The sequence below is a fragment of the Osmerus eperlanus genome, chromosome 2 (genome assembly GCF_963692335.1).
Source record: "Osmerus eperlanus chromosome 2, fOsmEpe2.1, whole genome shotgun sequence".
In the NCBI taxonomy this organism is placed as follows: Eukaryota; Metazoa; Chordata; class Actinopteri; order Osmeriformes; family Osmeridae; genus Osmerus; species Osmerus eperlanus.
Window position 1 is genome coordinate 2860423 of NC_085019.1, and position 16704 is coordinate 2877126.

At 48.2% G+C, this 16704-nt stretch overlaps 2 protein-coding genes across 6 annotated transcripts in view; one reads left to right on the plus strand and one right to left on the minus strand.

The window, feature by feature from the left end:
• The first annotated feature begins 5672 nt into the window (after nucleotides 1-5672).
• Nucleotides 5673-11845, plus strand: tmem98 (transmembrane protein 98). 2 transcript variants are annotated; one of them, XM_062446656.1, is made up of 7 exons: nucleotides 5673-5825; nucleotides 7884-8170; nucleotides 8540-8671; nucleotides 9357-9390; nucleotides 9481-9596; nucleotides 9738-9797; nucleotides 10035-11845. In XM_062446656.1, exons 2-7 carry the CDS (start codon nucleotides 7992-7994, stop codon nucleotides 10234-10236), a joined length of 723 nt encoding a protein of 240 aa, XP_062302640.1. In that variant the 5' UTR covers nucleotides 5673-5825; nucleotides 7884-7991; the 3' UTR covers nucleotides 10237-11845. The 2 variants fall into 2 exon arrangements, with proteins under 2 accessions (XP_062302640.1, XP_062302650.1); XM_062446666.1 differs by having other exon boundaries at nucleotides 7884-8122.
• The window catches only part of svilc (supervillin c), an 18516-nt gene continuing 13280 nt past the window's right edge, over nucleotides 11469-16704 (minus strand). For all 4 annotated transcript variants that reach the window (XM_062445928.1, XM_062445920.1, XM_062445911.1 and 1 more), the window contains 15 exons: nucleotides 16570-16704; nucleotides 16235-16382; nucleotides 15924-16069; nucleotides 15561-15736; nucleotides 15313-15457; nucleotides 14647-14989; nucleotides 14431-14558; nucleotides 14134-14236; nucleotides 13688-13895; nucleotides 13447-13580; nucleotides 13163-13318; nucleotides 12860-13003; nucleotides 12535-12647; nucleotides 12258-12413; nucleotides 11469-12127 (listed from right to left, as the gene is read on the minus strand). The exon at nucleotides 16570-16704 is cut by the window's right edge and continues 2 nt beyond it. In XM_062445928.1, the coding sequence (XP_062301912.1) occupies nucleotides 12041-12127; nucleotides 12258-12413; nucleotides 12535-12647; nucleotides 12860-13003; nucleotides 13163-13318; nucleotides 13447-13580; nucleotides 13688-13895; nucleotides 14134-14236; nucleotides 14431-14558; nucleotides 14647-14989; nucleotides 15313-15457; nucleotides 15561-15736; nucleotides 15924-16069; nucleotides 16235-16382; nucleotides 16570-16704 (2322 nt within the window). In that variant the 3' untranslated portion in view covers nucleotides 11469-12040. The remainder of the gene's footprint in view (nucleotides 12128-12257; nucleotides 12414-12534; nucleotides 12648-12859; nucleotides 13004-13162; nucleotides 13319-13446; nucleotides 13581-13687; nucleotides 13896-14133; nucleotides 14237-14430; nucleotides 14559-14646; nucleotides 14990-15312; nucleotides 15458-15560; nucleotides 15737-15923; nucleotides 16070-16234; nucleotides 16383-16569) is intronic.

Consider the following 16704-nt stretch of genomic DNA (forward strand, 5'->3'; position numbering starts at 1 on the left):
GTCTGCCTGTCTGCCTGCGGGCTCGTTCTCCTACTCCTCCTCCTCCCCCCAAACCTTCCGTCAACCCTGAGAACAAACTTAAAGGGACCCGCCCCCATTAAGAAATCCCCTTCTAATTGAACAGTGCAGTCTTTATTAACACCCAAGCCTAATTGAAAATGACCCCCCCTCATCAAACCAGGGTGGTCCACAGAGAGGGTGGGGGGGGGCGCTAACAGTGATTACCTCATTCTTCCCTAACCCTCTATAACTGTGTTACGACTTGTCACACCAAGTTGCAGTATAGCAGTCCAGACGCATTTACACAAATGAACAGATTTATGTTCATTAATCCCTCGTAGGCACCCAGTGATTTATGGGTGCAGTTGTAGGCAGTGTAGACGGAAGCTGAATAGAGGAATACATTACCTTACGTACTCCCAGCATGCACCCTGAGTATATACACATGTACATCTCAGACACAGAACATCCACCACATCTCAGAATGAGATGCAACTCCTGTGCATTGAACTGTAACCCCTGACTCTCGACTGTGTACCTTCCTGTAATCCCTGGATATCTAATGTAACCCCTGTCATCTCTCTTTATCTAGTGGAGGGATTCATCAAGAAAGTGTTACACCGTTTAGCACACACACGTGCGTACATACACAGGACCAGAAAGGAGGCTTTGGGTGTGTGTGTGTGTGTGTGTGTGTGTGTGTGTGCATGCCAAAGGCTCCTTTGTATCTGTGTGTGTGTGTGTGTGTGTGGTACAAACTACATAGTGACTCATTTAGTACAGTGGGATATTTTCCTGCCAGTGACTGAATGCTCCTGGTCTGTAGACAGACAAATGTCCCCTACAGGAACACACACCACCCTGCAAGCTCCATGCCTCAGCCTAATGAATTTTTAAAGACAGCATCAATCAAACCACAGGCCAGATCAATAGACCACAGAGTGGATTTCAAAAGCGCCGCAGAGCACGCCTGATACACACGACGCCTCCGCCCGGGCGCCTTGTCAAACGACCTCTCACCTGAACCCCGCTCGGTCGGAGCTCTTCATCCAGACACCAATGTAGAGTAATGGAATCTCATTAGATGTGTCAGCAGCGTTCATGGTGGCTTCCACCTGTCTTCTCTGAGATGCACAGTGACCTACATGCTTGATTAACCTGCAGATTGCTGGTGAATCCCTGGCATAACTGGTGCTGTGGTGGATCTCCAAGGATATGGACGATTTGGCCTTCTCTAACATCCGATGGAACTGCTGTAAATCGCCTAACGATGGGCTGTCTTCGTAGATCAGAGGCGTGACTAGTCAGAGACAGGGAAGAAGGGGACATCTATTGAGGACGATGCTCGTTACCTCCATGGAGTCCTGCTTTGTTGAATGCTGCACACAGAGAGTTGGGGTTTCCAAACCAGCAGGTCTGTGGATGCTGTGGATGTTAATTCCATCTTGTGCTCAGGGAGTCAGGTGGCTGAGCGGTTAGGGAATCGGGCTAGTAAGCAGAAGGTTGCTAGTTCGATTCCCGGCCGTGCCGAATATGACGTTGTGTCCTTGGGCAAGGCACTTCACCCTACACGTCCCTGTACTTACTGTAAGTCGCTCTGGATAAGAGCTTCTGCTAAATGACTCAATGTAAATGTAATGCTCCCATCTGAATGACAAGCCTGGGTGCTGTGCTTCTCCTGCATGGGTCATTAGCTTCACCGTAGCACGGAAACCTTCCAATTACCTGGCAAGGGGTTCAAACTCCCTCCTCCTCTCATCGCCCTCACCTCGGCGTGGAGAAAGATGAAATTGCTGGAAGATTGGATGCAAGATCCAAGAAACTATTTCTCGGAGATTGAAGAAAATATCTGAAGGAAAGATAAAGCACTCTGGCGAAAAGTGATAAAGGGAAGAAGTAGGTAATCACTTTAATTAAATCAAGATGTTGGGGAGAATGCAGAATTAGAATTAGGAAAATCTCATGGATGAGGGGAAGTGTGGAAGGGATTGGGACAAGAAGAGTGAGAAATAACTTAAAAGCCAAAAATAATCGCTTGTGCAGATGGAGCAAAAGATGAGGATGATGAAAGATGGAAGGAGAGAGCAATCAACTGTTCTCACAGGGGGTGGCTTCACTGAGCCTAATGATGGTAAACATGACACCAAGCCCCAACTAGCTGGAATGAAAGACAGACGAGGCTTAATTATGACTGGTTTACAGATCCACAACCCACATTCTAGCAATACTGAAGATGCATTTTTAAATGGCTGTTTCAGACAGTTTGCATAATTCGCAAATGTTTTGGGAGAACACCACCAAACACTAGGTTTCAAGGTTTCACATAAGCCAGCTCTAGTGAATAAGTTTATTTCAGTGCCGCCCTCCTCGCTGCCAACGGGAATCCGAGCCATCTTCACTGACAATAAAGACAAAGACAGATGAAACAAGGGGCGGAAAGCTGTGTGGTTAAAAGAGAGCAGAATTGTTCTGATTCTCAAGGACGTTGCTGTGTCCTCTCCCCTCCAGCTCAGTCTGTCCCCACTGAATCTGTCTCGGTCTCACAAAAATCGGGTCCTGTCATTCCTTCTCTGCTACTTACGAACCATGAAGCCTTGTAAACGGGGAGAGCTGGAGGGATTGAGAGACCCCAGAAGGCTGAACCTGGAAAGCTTCAGACTAATTCCATATTTTTGTATCCATAATTTTGTCCGAGTACAGTTCTAAGCCAATGCCAAGTGAGCGCTAAGTCGTTCTTCACGCAGACAATTGGGGTTTTCTACAAATAATCCCAATCATGCCAACACATATGACAACCGGGTAACAAGCTTTTGCACAAGCAAAGCCATTCACATTACAGCAGAAACACATGACATACTCTATAATGCACTGCTGACCTTATTCTCACAAGGCAATCTGTGGAATATGGAGATTTGGCTTGTCTCCTGAAAGACTTTTTATGCCAAAGAACAATGGCCTAGTTTGTCATGCCAGCCTCTTAAACATGCATCACAGGCAGTGCAGACAATGATTCAAAAACACAAAAGCGCCCACTGTCATTACACTCTCTGAAAAGCAACACACAACCATTATCCACACGCAGTAGATGTAGCTCAGAATGTCTAACAACCATCTTAATAAACCCAGTACTTGACCCTCAGAGAGGCATCATCCAGGTCTTGATCATAATTATCGTTTCATTTAGAATTTCCTTTTGTGTCCTACTCTTGAGAGTCCATTTTCTACTATTTCTGCACTGATAGAAAACTCTCTGGAGCATTGCCATGTCAACTAAACAACAGATTCCAATAGGCATGCAGCACTCGCATGGGTCATTAGGTACTTATTATGGTCTGGGAGCTCAGGTGGCGTTGTTATGGTTTCTCAGCACTCACCGGAAAACCGGCTGAGACAAAGTCACACATAGTCCAGTTTTTGGACAATTCCTCAATGCATCACAGGCACATTCCCCACAAAGGTGTACGTGTTTGTAAAGTGAACCACTTCTAAATGATAAAAATGACTATTTAATCATCAACTCACAGCCCTTGCTTCGCCACGGTAAAAAAGGTACGTTCACAAGCAGTTGTCATGCATCATCAGCGATGACAGTCGCCTCCCTGTTTGTGATGAAGCGGGGGGAGAAAGGACTGAACGGGGAGAGTGGTGCTCTCCTATTGCAGCTAGCCTGGTCCTTACCATCTGTTCTGGAGGCTTCCACCCCCTCCCTGCTCACCCTGGCTCTGTCTCCCTCCCCCTGTATGGAGACACTCTGGGGCTACAGATGCCATGAAAGGCCAGAGAGACTGTAAAGCAACTCACATCCTCACTTTCCATCCATCAGCATAACCGCTCAGTTCTGATGATTAGCTATTGATGCTGTTCCAAGAACTCCAGGAATTGGGATTCAACAAAACACATAACCGTGACTAATATGCACAGTTCTGCGTAGTGGTGTCGTGGCAAAAGGCAGACCTAATTTGGAGTCAAAGAGATTCAGTAATCCACTTTGTTCTGATCCGACGCCCCTGATCGGAACCCGCGTAGCGTGGCGCAGGAACGGATCTGAGATCAAGTTGCGGAGAAAGCATGAGTCACCAGCTCCTCCCCCTGCGTGGATGTGGGTCTGCATATCAACAACAGGCCCCTTCCACAACAACAACAACAACCCCTTTTTAATTTCTCAACCCTGATCAGCCGTAACCATGACGACGTGACCGGCGTCCCAGCAAACCTCCCACAACCTCTATTCCTAGCTCTATCACAGTCGCAGAAGGTGCCAGCCACAGCACAGCCTAGTGCAAGAACTAGGGGCTCAGAGTCCACCTGACATCCAGCCAGTATTAATGACAGCTAATAGTTCAATTACAGCCGGCCAAGCTTTCTCTCCAAGGGAAGAGATTGTTATCCACTGATTGGATCTGCTGCCGGCTGCTGCTATCATCGCTTCAAAGCTGCCGGGGTGAGAGGCGAGCTGTCTCATAGCCTGCCTGGAGCAGGAGGGAGGGAAGACCACTGGGTCAGGAGGGGAAGGAAGGCACTTCCACGTGTGTGTTTCTTCCTGTCGAGGTCTGGAGGCGTGAGGATGTTTTGAGGTGTTTCACAAAGATATGACGGGATTGTCGATGATGAACTGATTAGGATTTGTCATCTACACCCCTGGTATATTGTTGTCATATTTTTGTTTTACAAAAACATACGCTCTTTCCTCTGTTCCCAGTTGCCCAGTGACCCTGCGTTTATATCTGGTCAATCATTTTTTAATGAAGCCATACTTGTACAAAGGACTTTGTTTCTACGAGTCATACTCCATGATTGTGATGACAGAGCAGATGGTCTCTCATGGGCTCCACAGACAACAGTCTGACTTTATAACTATCTTCAGATTTACAGAGGGAGTAATCTACCTTGGCTTCATCACTGCCCCCAGAGCGGCTGCTTTGCACACTGTAACTAAAGGATCTAACTCTCCCCAGCAGGCCTGGGATCATAGCAGGGTCATCTGTTGGTGGCCATAAGAGTATCTCCCTTCAGAAGGATGTGTGTTGTCTCAAACATCCGATGGAACTGCTGTAAATTCGCTCTGGATAAGAGCGTCTGCTAAATGACTAAATGTAAATTGCCTAGCCTTGGCTGTTCTCTCTGACATGTTAATCTGTGTATATATTTCCCCCAGTTTCGGGTTACTTGTAATCAAGAACGCATCGACATAGGAAATACAAAATGATTAGTAGCCTACCTGGTCCAAATCTTTTTCATGGTCGTTCACAATGTCAAATTTGGTCTGGTCATCATGGAGACTTCCGGAATAGGATGGATTGCATACGCCATCTAGCGGTACTTTCAGGGAATTCGGGGTTCCAAATCAATGACATAAAAATATTTAAAAACTTTAAACCCCTCGCAAAGCATGGGAAGAAAAGTTACATATAATTGATGAGTATAATATTGGCTGCAGTGCTGCTAATGTATATATAATCCATATAACCAAACTATAAACGTTATAGTACGAATGACACTATAATTGCAATTTTAACAGAGGGCCACGTTATTAGTTGAATAGCCACATTTGGAATAACTTCTACATAGAGAACGCACATTCTTCCATGCGCAAGCACGCGTTAAATCCTCGTGCACAACGCGGAGTTTAAAACTTTTCCCCGGAGCTCTGGCTTGTTACTGAACAGCCGTAGCACATTCACCTACCGCTAATCGCTCACGTAATGGCCATTGCGCGTCCCCGTTACCGATTTGGAGAAGTCGGTGCCATCTCCACTCACACAAGCAAGTAGAAGCCGCTTTGTTTCCCAAAGCAAAAAGAGAAAACGGACAAAATGATTTGGTAAGTCTGAATTCTAATCGTGTTATCTGGTTTGCATTTGGTTCAATATGTTTTAGCAACACTAGTGTAAAGTGAGAAATAATGCAAAAGTAAAAACTATACTGCTGATGAGCAGCCTAAACAGAACTAGTTAAGACAATTAAGTATGTAGTAGGTCATTTTCAAGTACAATTTCTATTATCTTTGTATTCAACAATTTCACAAATGGATGGATGCTAAAATACAAATATGAGTAGTGAAATACTTATGCATGAATACTGAATATGTATGTGTATACATACATAAAAAATATATAAATAATATAGCAGCCTACAATCACTAAAACTAGTGTGAGCTACTTTTGTAGTCAGCTAGTGCCTCTTGTAGTCTTTGTAGTTCTTTTGTCTCTGAGTTGGCTGACAACTGCTTGTACACTCCCCTTTAGACCAAGCAAGGGGGTCAGTGGACTGATGGTGGAGGGCAGGCATTATGCATCTCATTCATTAGTCCATCCCCTTTCCAGAAAATTCAGCACAGTGTATGTAGATAGTACTGTGACAGTGTATGGATATTAAAGTAATCTGTATGTAAAATCAATGTAAAAAATGTCTTACTAACTGTGTGCAAGAGTTGAGTTGGGTTTAGGGATTGGCTGGTTGTGCACAGAAATTTACTTCACTTAATTTGTTTCCCCACTGTTTATAATTTTCTGAACCACAGAGTCAAATGCCTTACACACATTATGATCATCAGGCATTAATTGACCATTCTCCTCTTAACAGAAAAGGAGTCTGAAATACTTAAAGCGAGAGACAGGACAAAGCACAGTATGACACGGCCAGTGTACAACAAATTAATCTGATTAAAGAATTACAGCATTCCAAAGCGGAATCTCACATAATCATCCGGATGAAAATGTCGGTTGAGAATGTTGTAATTCTGTAATTCTGTTGCCCATGGTGACTGTGCCTCAAGATACGATGTGGAAATTGCATTGCGCTGTTGAATAAATGCCATGCCTTAAAACAAATCAATTACATTCCACCTCAAAAGGCCTTTCTATTGCTGCCCATGGCTTCCTTCCAAAGTATTGGTTATGTCAAACACATAAACACACTCAGGAACACACTATGGTTCCAAGGTGGGGCAGGGCTAGGTTAATGAGTGATTCAACTGGGCAGAGGGCAGGTAGTCAAGAACTACATCCTGTGGGGAAACAGCTTTCTGTGGTAAAATCATCAAAAATACATTTTCCCTCTCCAAGGACCTGAGGCATCTACAGGGGTAAGGCGCTGGGAGGAAAGAGAGATTTGTGATTGTGAGCAGATTACTTTACCCTTTATCTTGCATGTCTTGGAACAGCTCAGAAAAACATGTCAGTTGATTTTAAAAACAAGTCCCTGATGGGCTATCCATATCCTAGCACTGTATCAGCAAGTGTCAAATGATGACACACTGACAGACAAGCTGTATGAATTTAGCTGTGATTAATGATTCGTTGAGGTTGTTCATCAGGTTTATCTTGTGCGAGGTGGCAGTGATTAGAAATGGGTGACATGTAAACTGTGTTCCTTCAAGATATGCCAGTGTACGGTATGTCAGGCTCCAGACGCTGTCATGTGCGGTTGTTATCGAGCTGTATTGCCTTCTGTGGCGAATACAAGGCAGCGACTCCAGAGGCTGTGCTCCACCGCAGCAAATGAAACCAACAAAAGGGCATGCTCACCTTCCTTACACTGTATGTGCTCTGATAAAGACCAGAGGATTGTGTACACTTTGGGTGGGACACTCAAATGCTGTGTTTCACTGACACAGTGAAACACAGCATCAGGTTTCATGTTTTAGGAATACAAAAAAGAACACAGTTAATCTAGGATTGGGATTATAGTTAGCCCTTCTGTTTGAAGGTATAGGCAGTCCTGTCTCTCTGAAACTGAGAGCATTTGGCTGAGAAAAATAAATAAAATAAGGCCCTAAAACACCATACTTAAATAAGACACACAGATGTTCAGACCGTACTTGAGATCTAACAAGGCTTGCTTATTCATGTCGCTGTGACTAGTGAACACCCTCTCCTCAGCAGATGAGTGCTCAGCCATAAATCACAACCAGACCAGCGAGTCACGCCTGATTGGACACCTTTCCTCTCGCCACGTCGCTGTCTGTTGCCGTCGTGGGACCCGGGGTCACCATGGAGACGGTGGTGATCGTGGCCATCGGGGTGCTGGCCACCATCTTCCTGGCGTCCTTCATCGCCCTGGTGATGGTGTGCCGACACCGCTACTGCCACCCCCTCAGCATACTGCATCACTTTGACTCCAAGTCAGTGTTCCAACGCATCTGGGGATGGGAGGGGACGTCAGCACACGGGTGGGTTAGGGTGCATATGACCTGCAGCCCGAGGCTGTGGTCTCCTCGCTTCACAGTTGATTGTACTGACTGTTCCCTTCTTGTGTTCCACGCATGGTCTCTGTGGTTTAGCCCCTCTACATAGCACTCAGGGCAAACCTGCTTGAATGTGAGGTTAATGCCAAGTTAACATGCAAGGTCTCGCTCTCTCTCTTGCTGTCAGTCTGTTTCTCTTTCTTTCTCTCTTGTTCTCTCTGTCTGTCTCTCTCTCTCTTGCTCTTACTCTCTCTTTCTCTTGCTCTCACTGTCTGTCTCTCATCAAGCCCTTGTGTATTCTCCTATGCAACCTCACATCTCTCTGTTCACCTGGTCCCCAATGTCCTCCCCCAGACCCAACGTGGACCTTATTGGGGCCATGGAGACCCAGAGCGAGCCCTCAGAACTCGAGCTGGATGACGTGGTCATCACCAACCCTCACATCGAGGCCATCCTGGAGAATGAAGACTGGATCGAGGACGCCTCGTACGTCTGACTTAGGAGCATACAGCCTGGGTGCTAGCCTGGGTGCTAGCCTGGGTGCTAGCCTGGGTGCTAGCCTGGCTGCTAGCCTGGCCGCTAGCCTGGCCGCTAGCCTGGCCGCTAGCCTGGCCGCTAGCCTGGCCGCTAGCCTGGCCGCTAGCCTGGCCGCTAGACTGGCCGCTAGACTGGTTGCTAGACTGGCCGCTAGTCTGGCCGCTAGTCTGGCCGCTAGACTGGCCGCTAGACTGGCCGCTAGACTGGCCGCTAGACTGGTTGCTAGACTGGCCGCTAGTCTGGCCGCTAGTCTGGCCTCTAGACTGGCCGCTAGACTGGCCGCTAGACTGGCCGCTAGACTGGTCGCTAGACTGGCCGCTAGACTGGCCGCTAGACTAGTTGCTAGACTGGCCGCTAGTCTGGCCGCTAGTCTGGCCGCTAGACTGGCCGCTAGACTGGCCGCTAGACTGGCCGCTAGACTGGTCGCTAGACTGGCCGCTAGTCTGGCCGCTAGTCTGGCCGCTAGACTGGCCGCTAGACTGGCCGCTAGACTGGTCGCTAGACTGGTCGCTAGGCTGGCTGTACACGAGTCCATAGAGACCTCCTCTCGGTCTATTATAAAGTATTAGCAGATTCAATATTGTATACAGGCATGTACTAGAGCATATTTTAACTGAATTTTTGTTTTTAACAGTGGTTTGGTGTCTCACTGTATCTCCATCCTAAAGGTAACGTTAAGCAACACCCAGGTGCTTTGATATTTTTTCTTTCTTGTCCAACTGGATCATATTTACTGTACACACACTGTGTGTTCACAGATCTGCCACACCCTGACTGAAAAGCTGGTCGCCATGACAATGGGCTCAGGAGCAAAGGTCAAGACCCCGGCCAGCCTCAGTGACATCATCACCGTTGCCAAACGCATCAGTCCTAGGTGACATTCAGACTGGGTTGAATCTATCATCTGAATTGCAGCCCTTATTACAAATCTATATTTGTATTAAGACGGATACTGGCTGACCTATTCTCCGACCTCTCTTTTGTCCCTTCCCGTAATCCTGTGTGTCGTGTGCAGGGTTGATGACGTGGTTCGATCGATGTACCCCCCCCTGGATCCCATCCTGCTGGACGCCAGGTAATCACAACTGCCACTAAGCCTCCATCATCTGCCATGGAGACAGTTAAGAGGAGAAAGTGATGGCTGACCATGCAGACAGCTGCCTTATAGAATGCGTTCATGGAGCGCTCTAGACTGAGTGCGGGGTACCTGGGCTGCGACAATCAAAGAGGAAATGATGTGCTTGGTCTTTTTGTTCAGCTTAGTTTCCGGTCCCGTATTGATGAATCCTGTCTGTCTTATGGTGTCCCTCAGGGCCACTGCTCTCCTCCTGTCGGTCAGCCACCTGGTTTTGGTGACACGCAATGCCTGTCACATGTCTGGCAGTATGGACTGGATCGACCAATCGCTGCATGCTGCAGAGGATCACATGGTGGTGCTTAGGGAAGCGGCCCTGGCTTCTGAACCAGAGAGAAGTCTACCTGGAATAGACATGCAGAGAGAGCAGGCCATTTAGAGTACACACATACAAACACACATATTTGCATATATTTGCATATACACTCACATTCCCACACTGCATTAGAGGAACATTAATACATATACAGTCAAAGGTGAATTCATACTCCATATGTATTCATCTACCATAACTAAGCAAGATGTTACACTTTTAAGATAGACGTTGTATTAAAAGTCGTTGTGAGGTCTCTTCATGCACTGGCCCCCTCGTACCTCCAGTTTGTGGCCCATCTCTCCGCGGTGGGCCTTAATCCCACTCGTTAGGGCTGCACAGTCACATGGAGGCTTAAATTCACTCCGTTAATCCAGGCTTTGGAGAAAAACACCCAAATGAAGAAGAAGAGGTAGTCATTTACATTTAGTCATTTAGCAGACGCTCTTATCCAGAGCGACTTACAGTAAGTACAGGGACATTCCCCCCGAGGCAAGTAGGGTGAAGTGCCTTGCCCAAGGACACAACGTCATTTTGCACGTCCGGGAATCGAACCAGCAACCTTCGGATTACTAGCCCAATTCTCTAACCGCTCAGCCACCTGACTCCGAGTCAGTTCAATCACGGTCCCTGTCTCGTGGCACTGGGCATGTCCAAGCGGTTGAGGTAGCTATCTGAGATCAAATGCGTTGTTTATGTATTTACCCTACTGTAGTAATACAGGGGAGCTGTGTGTATATACTAGCTAAGGATTGTTCGGTTACCAGTACTGAGCGATCTGAAGCAGATTTTGCGTGCCTTGCGCTGACTGATATTATTGGAGCATGTGTACCTGCTAGCCCATGCATACCTAATACTGAAGCTCCTAGGGCCCTAATTACAGCATTAACCAGCCCTCACACATGGTGTATAGCCAGAGATGCAAATGCTGCACAATACTAGGGGTCTTTCCACCTACATTATTATAGGCTGCTACAAAGCTTTCCATTCCACTGCCAACACTGCCAGGAACCCACACTAGTATGACACCAATAACATATTTACATGTAAGCCAAGGAAGAGCACAATCATGTAAAATGCACAAATTAGATTTTAGAGAGAAAACTATATTACTGTCAAGCCCTCAACTAAGCGTAGTGACAAATCAGTGGACTCTGCGTCTGTCCTCCTGAAGAGACATTTGTGACTTTTTCGCTTCTTCAACGTCAAACTGACATTTACAGTTTGAATGACTGTCAGTAGCTGTAGACATGCAGGGCTCTTTGATAGAATTATATTGATCGATGAGGAAACATGAAGACATTGGTTACTCCTTTATTCTCCTTGTTTACATTGTTTGTTAGAATAGATTTTTTTTTTATTCAGTCCTGTTTTCACTTCCCATCCACAGTTCACTACTGACGTCCTTCTATTCCTCCTCTCTATCTCTTTCATTCATTCCCTTCATTGATTTGTACAGATAAATTAAAGTTTCATAGGAAAATGTGCGGGCTGTCTGTTCTTCAACAACAACAAAAACTCTAAAGGCTACTCAGTAAGAAAGCCACCCACACGTTCATGTTTTAGGAATACAAAAAAGAACACAGTTAATCTAGGATTGGGATTATAGTTAGCCCTTCTGTTTGAAGGTATAGGCAGTCCTGTCTCTCTGAAACTGAGAGCATTTGGCTGAGAACCCCAAAAAAATAAGGCCCTAAAACACCATACTTAAATAAGACACACAGATAAAACGACTACTAAGAAAACACTGTACATGAATGTTATCGTCTGACAACGTAACATTTTCTTAAAAATAGAAAATACAAAAACAAAAAAAACTTTTAAGCTATGCGGACATTAATACAAGTACATGTTCCTGTTCTGACGTTAGCTAGTACAGTCCTTTGCTTTTCTTCAGGTTGACTTGTTTCCAGCTTGGAAGTGAGTCATACTCATCTCTTTTCATCTCCAGAATAGTCTGAAAGACAAAATTGCCACAATTTCCAGGATTTTAAATTGTAAAAAAAAAAAGGCTGAGGCACATGTTTAGTCAAAGTAATAATTGACTGGCCTCCCTAAGCTGACAGGTACAGTCACACTCTGCCTACCTGGAAGTCTTGGTCTGAGAGGTAGACCTCCAGACACAGGGGGTCCACGCCCTGAGGTAAAGGAGCCCGCAGCAAGTCATCCAGGGGGTACTGGGTCTTAGTGAGCTGGGCCAGGGCGTCCTGCACCAGGGTCAGCTTGACCCGGCCCATCTCTCCCTGGAACATGCAAGCACACAAACACACACAGAGAGAGGTTAGTCTATAGCTTACAATAACAGCTCATTGTATTATAACTCACAATCTTATTTATTGTACTACGGTGACTGAGTTAGTGTACCTGTGGGTGAGCTTGGGGTCTCTTCTCCCAGCGAGGGAACACGTTGGTGAAGGTGAGGGGTTCTGCTCCGTCCAGGATGAGGTAGGCCAGCGGTGGACGTCTGGGGTTCATCTCTACAACACCAAGACAACAGCTGTACAACCACAGGAAAAGGCAGAGCTACAGTCGATCTACACAGAAAACTAACAGCAATGTCTCCGTAGTATTTGTAAACAACAGAGCGCTGAAGCTCTTTTAAATCTTAAAAAAAAAATGGACGATGAAGCTAAGGAAGCCTATCACCTGTCCAAGCAAGAAGTTACCCCAGGTTCCCTGTCCTACTCACCTTTGCAGTACTGCAGCACCGTCTGCATGGCACACCTCCGCTCATTGTCCCGGGTGCTACAGGCTGAGGGAGAGCGGTTATCGTCCTCAGCCTGCATCCCCTGCCACAGGTACACTTCCAGGCGGTTGTCCAGTAAGAAAATGGCTGTGGAGAAACAGAGAAAGAAGATGGGGGAGAGGAAAGAGAAAAGGGAAAAAAAGAAAGACCATTTAGAAGATTTATTATCTAGAGAAAATTGGTCGAATTACTTGTAGTAATTGGTTTTGAAGTCGTGTGTGTCTGTGCAAAGGAGCGCCCACTCACACGGCTGTGGCACGGAGTACAGACTTTCCTGGACAAAGGGCATTGCCATGACAACGCCTGGCAAGCGGCCAGGGCTCTGTAGCTCCTCCCCTCTGAAGGTTCCGGAGCCAGCGCTCAGGTGAAAGAGACGAGGTGTGAAGTTATATTTCCCTGGATCTGAGGGAAAACACATCAAATCTTAGTACCGGCTGTCCTGCAGTATGGGCTCATTCAGATGAAGTGTTTTATACGTTTCGATACCGTGTTTTTGGACACGTTTACGAGGTGTTGCGTCTTGTTTTTACCTTGAAGCATGCAGTCGTAGGCCTTCCTGTCCTGCTGTCCAATAGCGTTCCAGAATTCCACCGGCTCTGAGCCCTCCTCCACCTCCTGTACCCTTAGAGGGCTATCACTACTAAGCCCCAGCTCAGCAGGACACCTGACACACACACACACACCATCAATACACTCCGATATCACCAGCATCGACAGACCTGACTGTGGAGAGATGTATTGACCTAGATAGACAACAAAGGGAGGACTCACATCTGCGTGAGGCGTTCCACAGCCCTCTTGCCGACTTCCCGCGAGCCGGAGTGGGCCTTGCAGCCGTGCCAGAGGAAGAGCGCCCCCTGCTGGCTGTCGAGCAGGACGACGGAGCCTCGCGAGCGCAGCCCGGCGCAGCAGCAGTCCACCTCCAGCAAACAGGCCTCCTGCGGGAGCTCACCCCGCACACAGAACAGGCGCCAGGCCGCTGCGGGACACACCAGACCACACACAAGGGGTCAGATGGCTGAGCGGTTAGGGAGTCGGAGCTATTAATCAGAAGGTTGTTGGATCGATTCCCGGCTGTGCCAAATGACGTTGTGTCCTTGGGCAAGGCACTTCACCCTACTTGCCTCGGGGGGAATGTCCCTGTACTTACTGTAAGTCGCTCTGGATAAGAGCCTAAATGACTAAATGTAAATGTGTGGGAGGAGTCAGTGTGCCACCTGTGTTGGCGGTGGCGTCTCCTTGGCGACCCCGGTGTATGACCAGACCTCCCCGAAACAGCTGCAGGAAGCAGGGCGGCTCCTTCCCCTGACGGACCTCCACCTTTACCAGGAGCACCACAGCACAGACAACACAATTAGCCACATCTATGACGATGCTCTCTCACTCTTATCAAATCACAGGTTTGAAGTTTATCTCTCATCCTGAATGTGTGTGTAATTTGATCACGATACAAATAAAGTTGGCTTCGACTCTATAATGCTGTGTGTGTGGTTGTGGGAGGCAGAATGTCTGACCTGCGCCCCCTTGTGGTGGGTCGTAAGAGCAGACATGCCCCACCCACTGACACTGGAGTGCCGGCCTCGCCAGAAGAAAAGGGCGGAGACTTCCTTGTCAGGATCACCTGGGCTGTCTCCCTGTCCCACTGGACAAGGAACCGACGCGTAAACATTCAACATATTAAAAAGTAGTTCAGTGTAGTGTAGGTATGACAGTATGGTGGTGATAATGACCTGTGCTGTTGATGGTGTAGGTCCAGCGGACCAGATAGGCGTCTCCCTCATGCAGCTGCCCTGGGCTCTCCATGGCGACCTCACAGTCCCCACCCTCCTGGATGTGCCAGGTATCCACGGCGACCGTGCACAGCTCCCCTTGCCGCCCGTCCTCCAGGGTGACCCTCCCCTGTCCCCGCTGGAGACCCAGCCCCTGCAGGGCAGCGTGGGCCAGGGTGTCCCTCGCCACACCCTCACCTGCCACCAAGGCCTTGGCATCACAGGGACACAGACCATCTGAGTGCGGGGGCATCGTGGGCATCATGGTTACCTCAGGCACAGGACTCACAGGAGTGGAGAGAGACTGGGAAGGAGAAGTGTAGGAGGAGGAGAGAAGTGAGGAACACATTAGATAGACGAGACAGATGTAAATGCTGGGAGGTTTCAGGGTTATCCAGTGGTTCCCAACCCTGGTCCTCAGGGCACCACTGTCCTGCATGTTTTCAATGTTTCCCTGCTCCAAGACACCTGATTCCAATGAATGGTGATAAGCAGGCTTCTGCAGAGCTGGATAACGACCCATTCATTTGAATAAGGTGTGTTGGAGCAGGGACACATCGAAAACATGCAGGACAGGGGTGCCCTGAGGACCAGGGTTGGGAACCACATTCTAGTCCACCCACCAACCTGGGTCACCTGGACCAGGGGCGCAGGCTCCTCTCTGCACCTGTTCTTCTCCTCCCTGTCCAGAAACTTCTCTCTGAAGAGAACGGTCTCATTGCCCTCGGACACCAGACCGAACAGGGCCCAGCCGGGGCGCCCTTCGCCACACCTGCACAGTACGTGTCATGCTGTTGTCATTCACCTCACGTTCATTCTATCAACCCTAAACGAGAGTCACGTCATGTCTGTCTGTAGTGTGTTTACTGACTCACGGCTGTATGTTGGCGTTGCAGTGGGCGGGGTCCAGGGGGTTCACCCTACAGTTTCTGTAGTCGTAGGCTCCGCCCCACACCTGCTGGGCCAATTGCAGAGCTACCTTCCTGTCACCGTGGGAGACGTCCTTGCCCTGCCACAAGTATACCTCGCTGCCAAAGTCAAACACCAGAGCCTGGAGACGACCCACATAAACACACACACACGTACACACACGTTATTCATGCAATATGCTGTTTGTTCCTGTGTCATTCTAACAGACAGCGGTGATCCAGCGTGTACAGGTGACCAGTAGAAACACCAATGACCAAGAGACTGTCTGAGATCCTGTGAGACTCTCTGAGGGACATGGAGGGACTGACCTCCCTGGAGTCCAGCAGCGAGACACTGGGCACAGCTGCCCAGGCCTGCCCATGAGGCACCAGTCTGTTCTCCACCAGCCTGTACGCACAGTTGGACTCCACCACCCCACTTTCGTACAGCTCGTCCTCCTCAGGGGCGCCCGCTCCTGGGGACAGAGAACCGAAACGTCTCAGACGGCAGACGAACATGAGGGTGGGGAGGATTTCCGATTCACAGTAACATACGTTTCCCTGTTCAGGGCTGTCATACGGGATGAGATACAGGGGGAGTTTAGATGTGGAGCTGAGAGAACAGCTGGTTTAACACTCACCTCTGTACTGAGTCCTTCCTCCCAGAATGTTCCAGAAGTCAGAGGCCTGGCTTTTCTCAGTGTTGACCCCCTCCTCCAGGCAGGTGACCTGGGAAGCCTGGCAGCCCAGCTCCCCCAGGGCTACGATGGAGGCTGCCAGCTCCGAGGCCTGGAGGGCAGCACCACAGCATCACTACTTGTGCATATTCGTACAATCTATATATCCGTACACACATATATACTATACATCCTTAGGAAATCACATAGTCCATGCAAGAGGCTGAGTTCATTGGCTAGATGTTTCAGCCTATGGCTGGCCTGGTGTCCTTGTCAAAGCTGTGTTGTGTCAGCAGTACCTTGGCTTTCTCTGACGTGTTGGCAAACTCTCCACACCACAGGATGCAGTGGCTGGCTGTGACCAGGAGGAAACAGTCTCCACTGTTCAGAGACCAGACTGTTGGCTCCACCACACGCACCTGGACATGTCGCTT

Bases quoted from the DNA above. Each gene is read 5' to 3' on its own strand.
- tmem98 (XM_062446656.1), top strand. From the start codon at position 7,992: ATGGAGACGGTGGTGATCGTGGCCATCGGGGTGCTGGCCACCATCTTC. The intron at 9,391-9,480 runs GTAACGTTAAGC...GTGTGTTCACAG, and splicing joins ACTGTATCTCCATCCTAAAG to ATCTGCCACACCCTGACTGA. The intron at 9,798-10,034 runs GTAATCACAACT...GGTGTCCCTCAG, and splicing joins CCCATCCTGCTGGACGCCAG to GGCCACTGCTCTCCTCCTGT.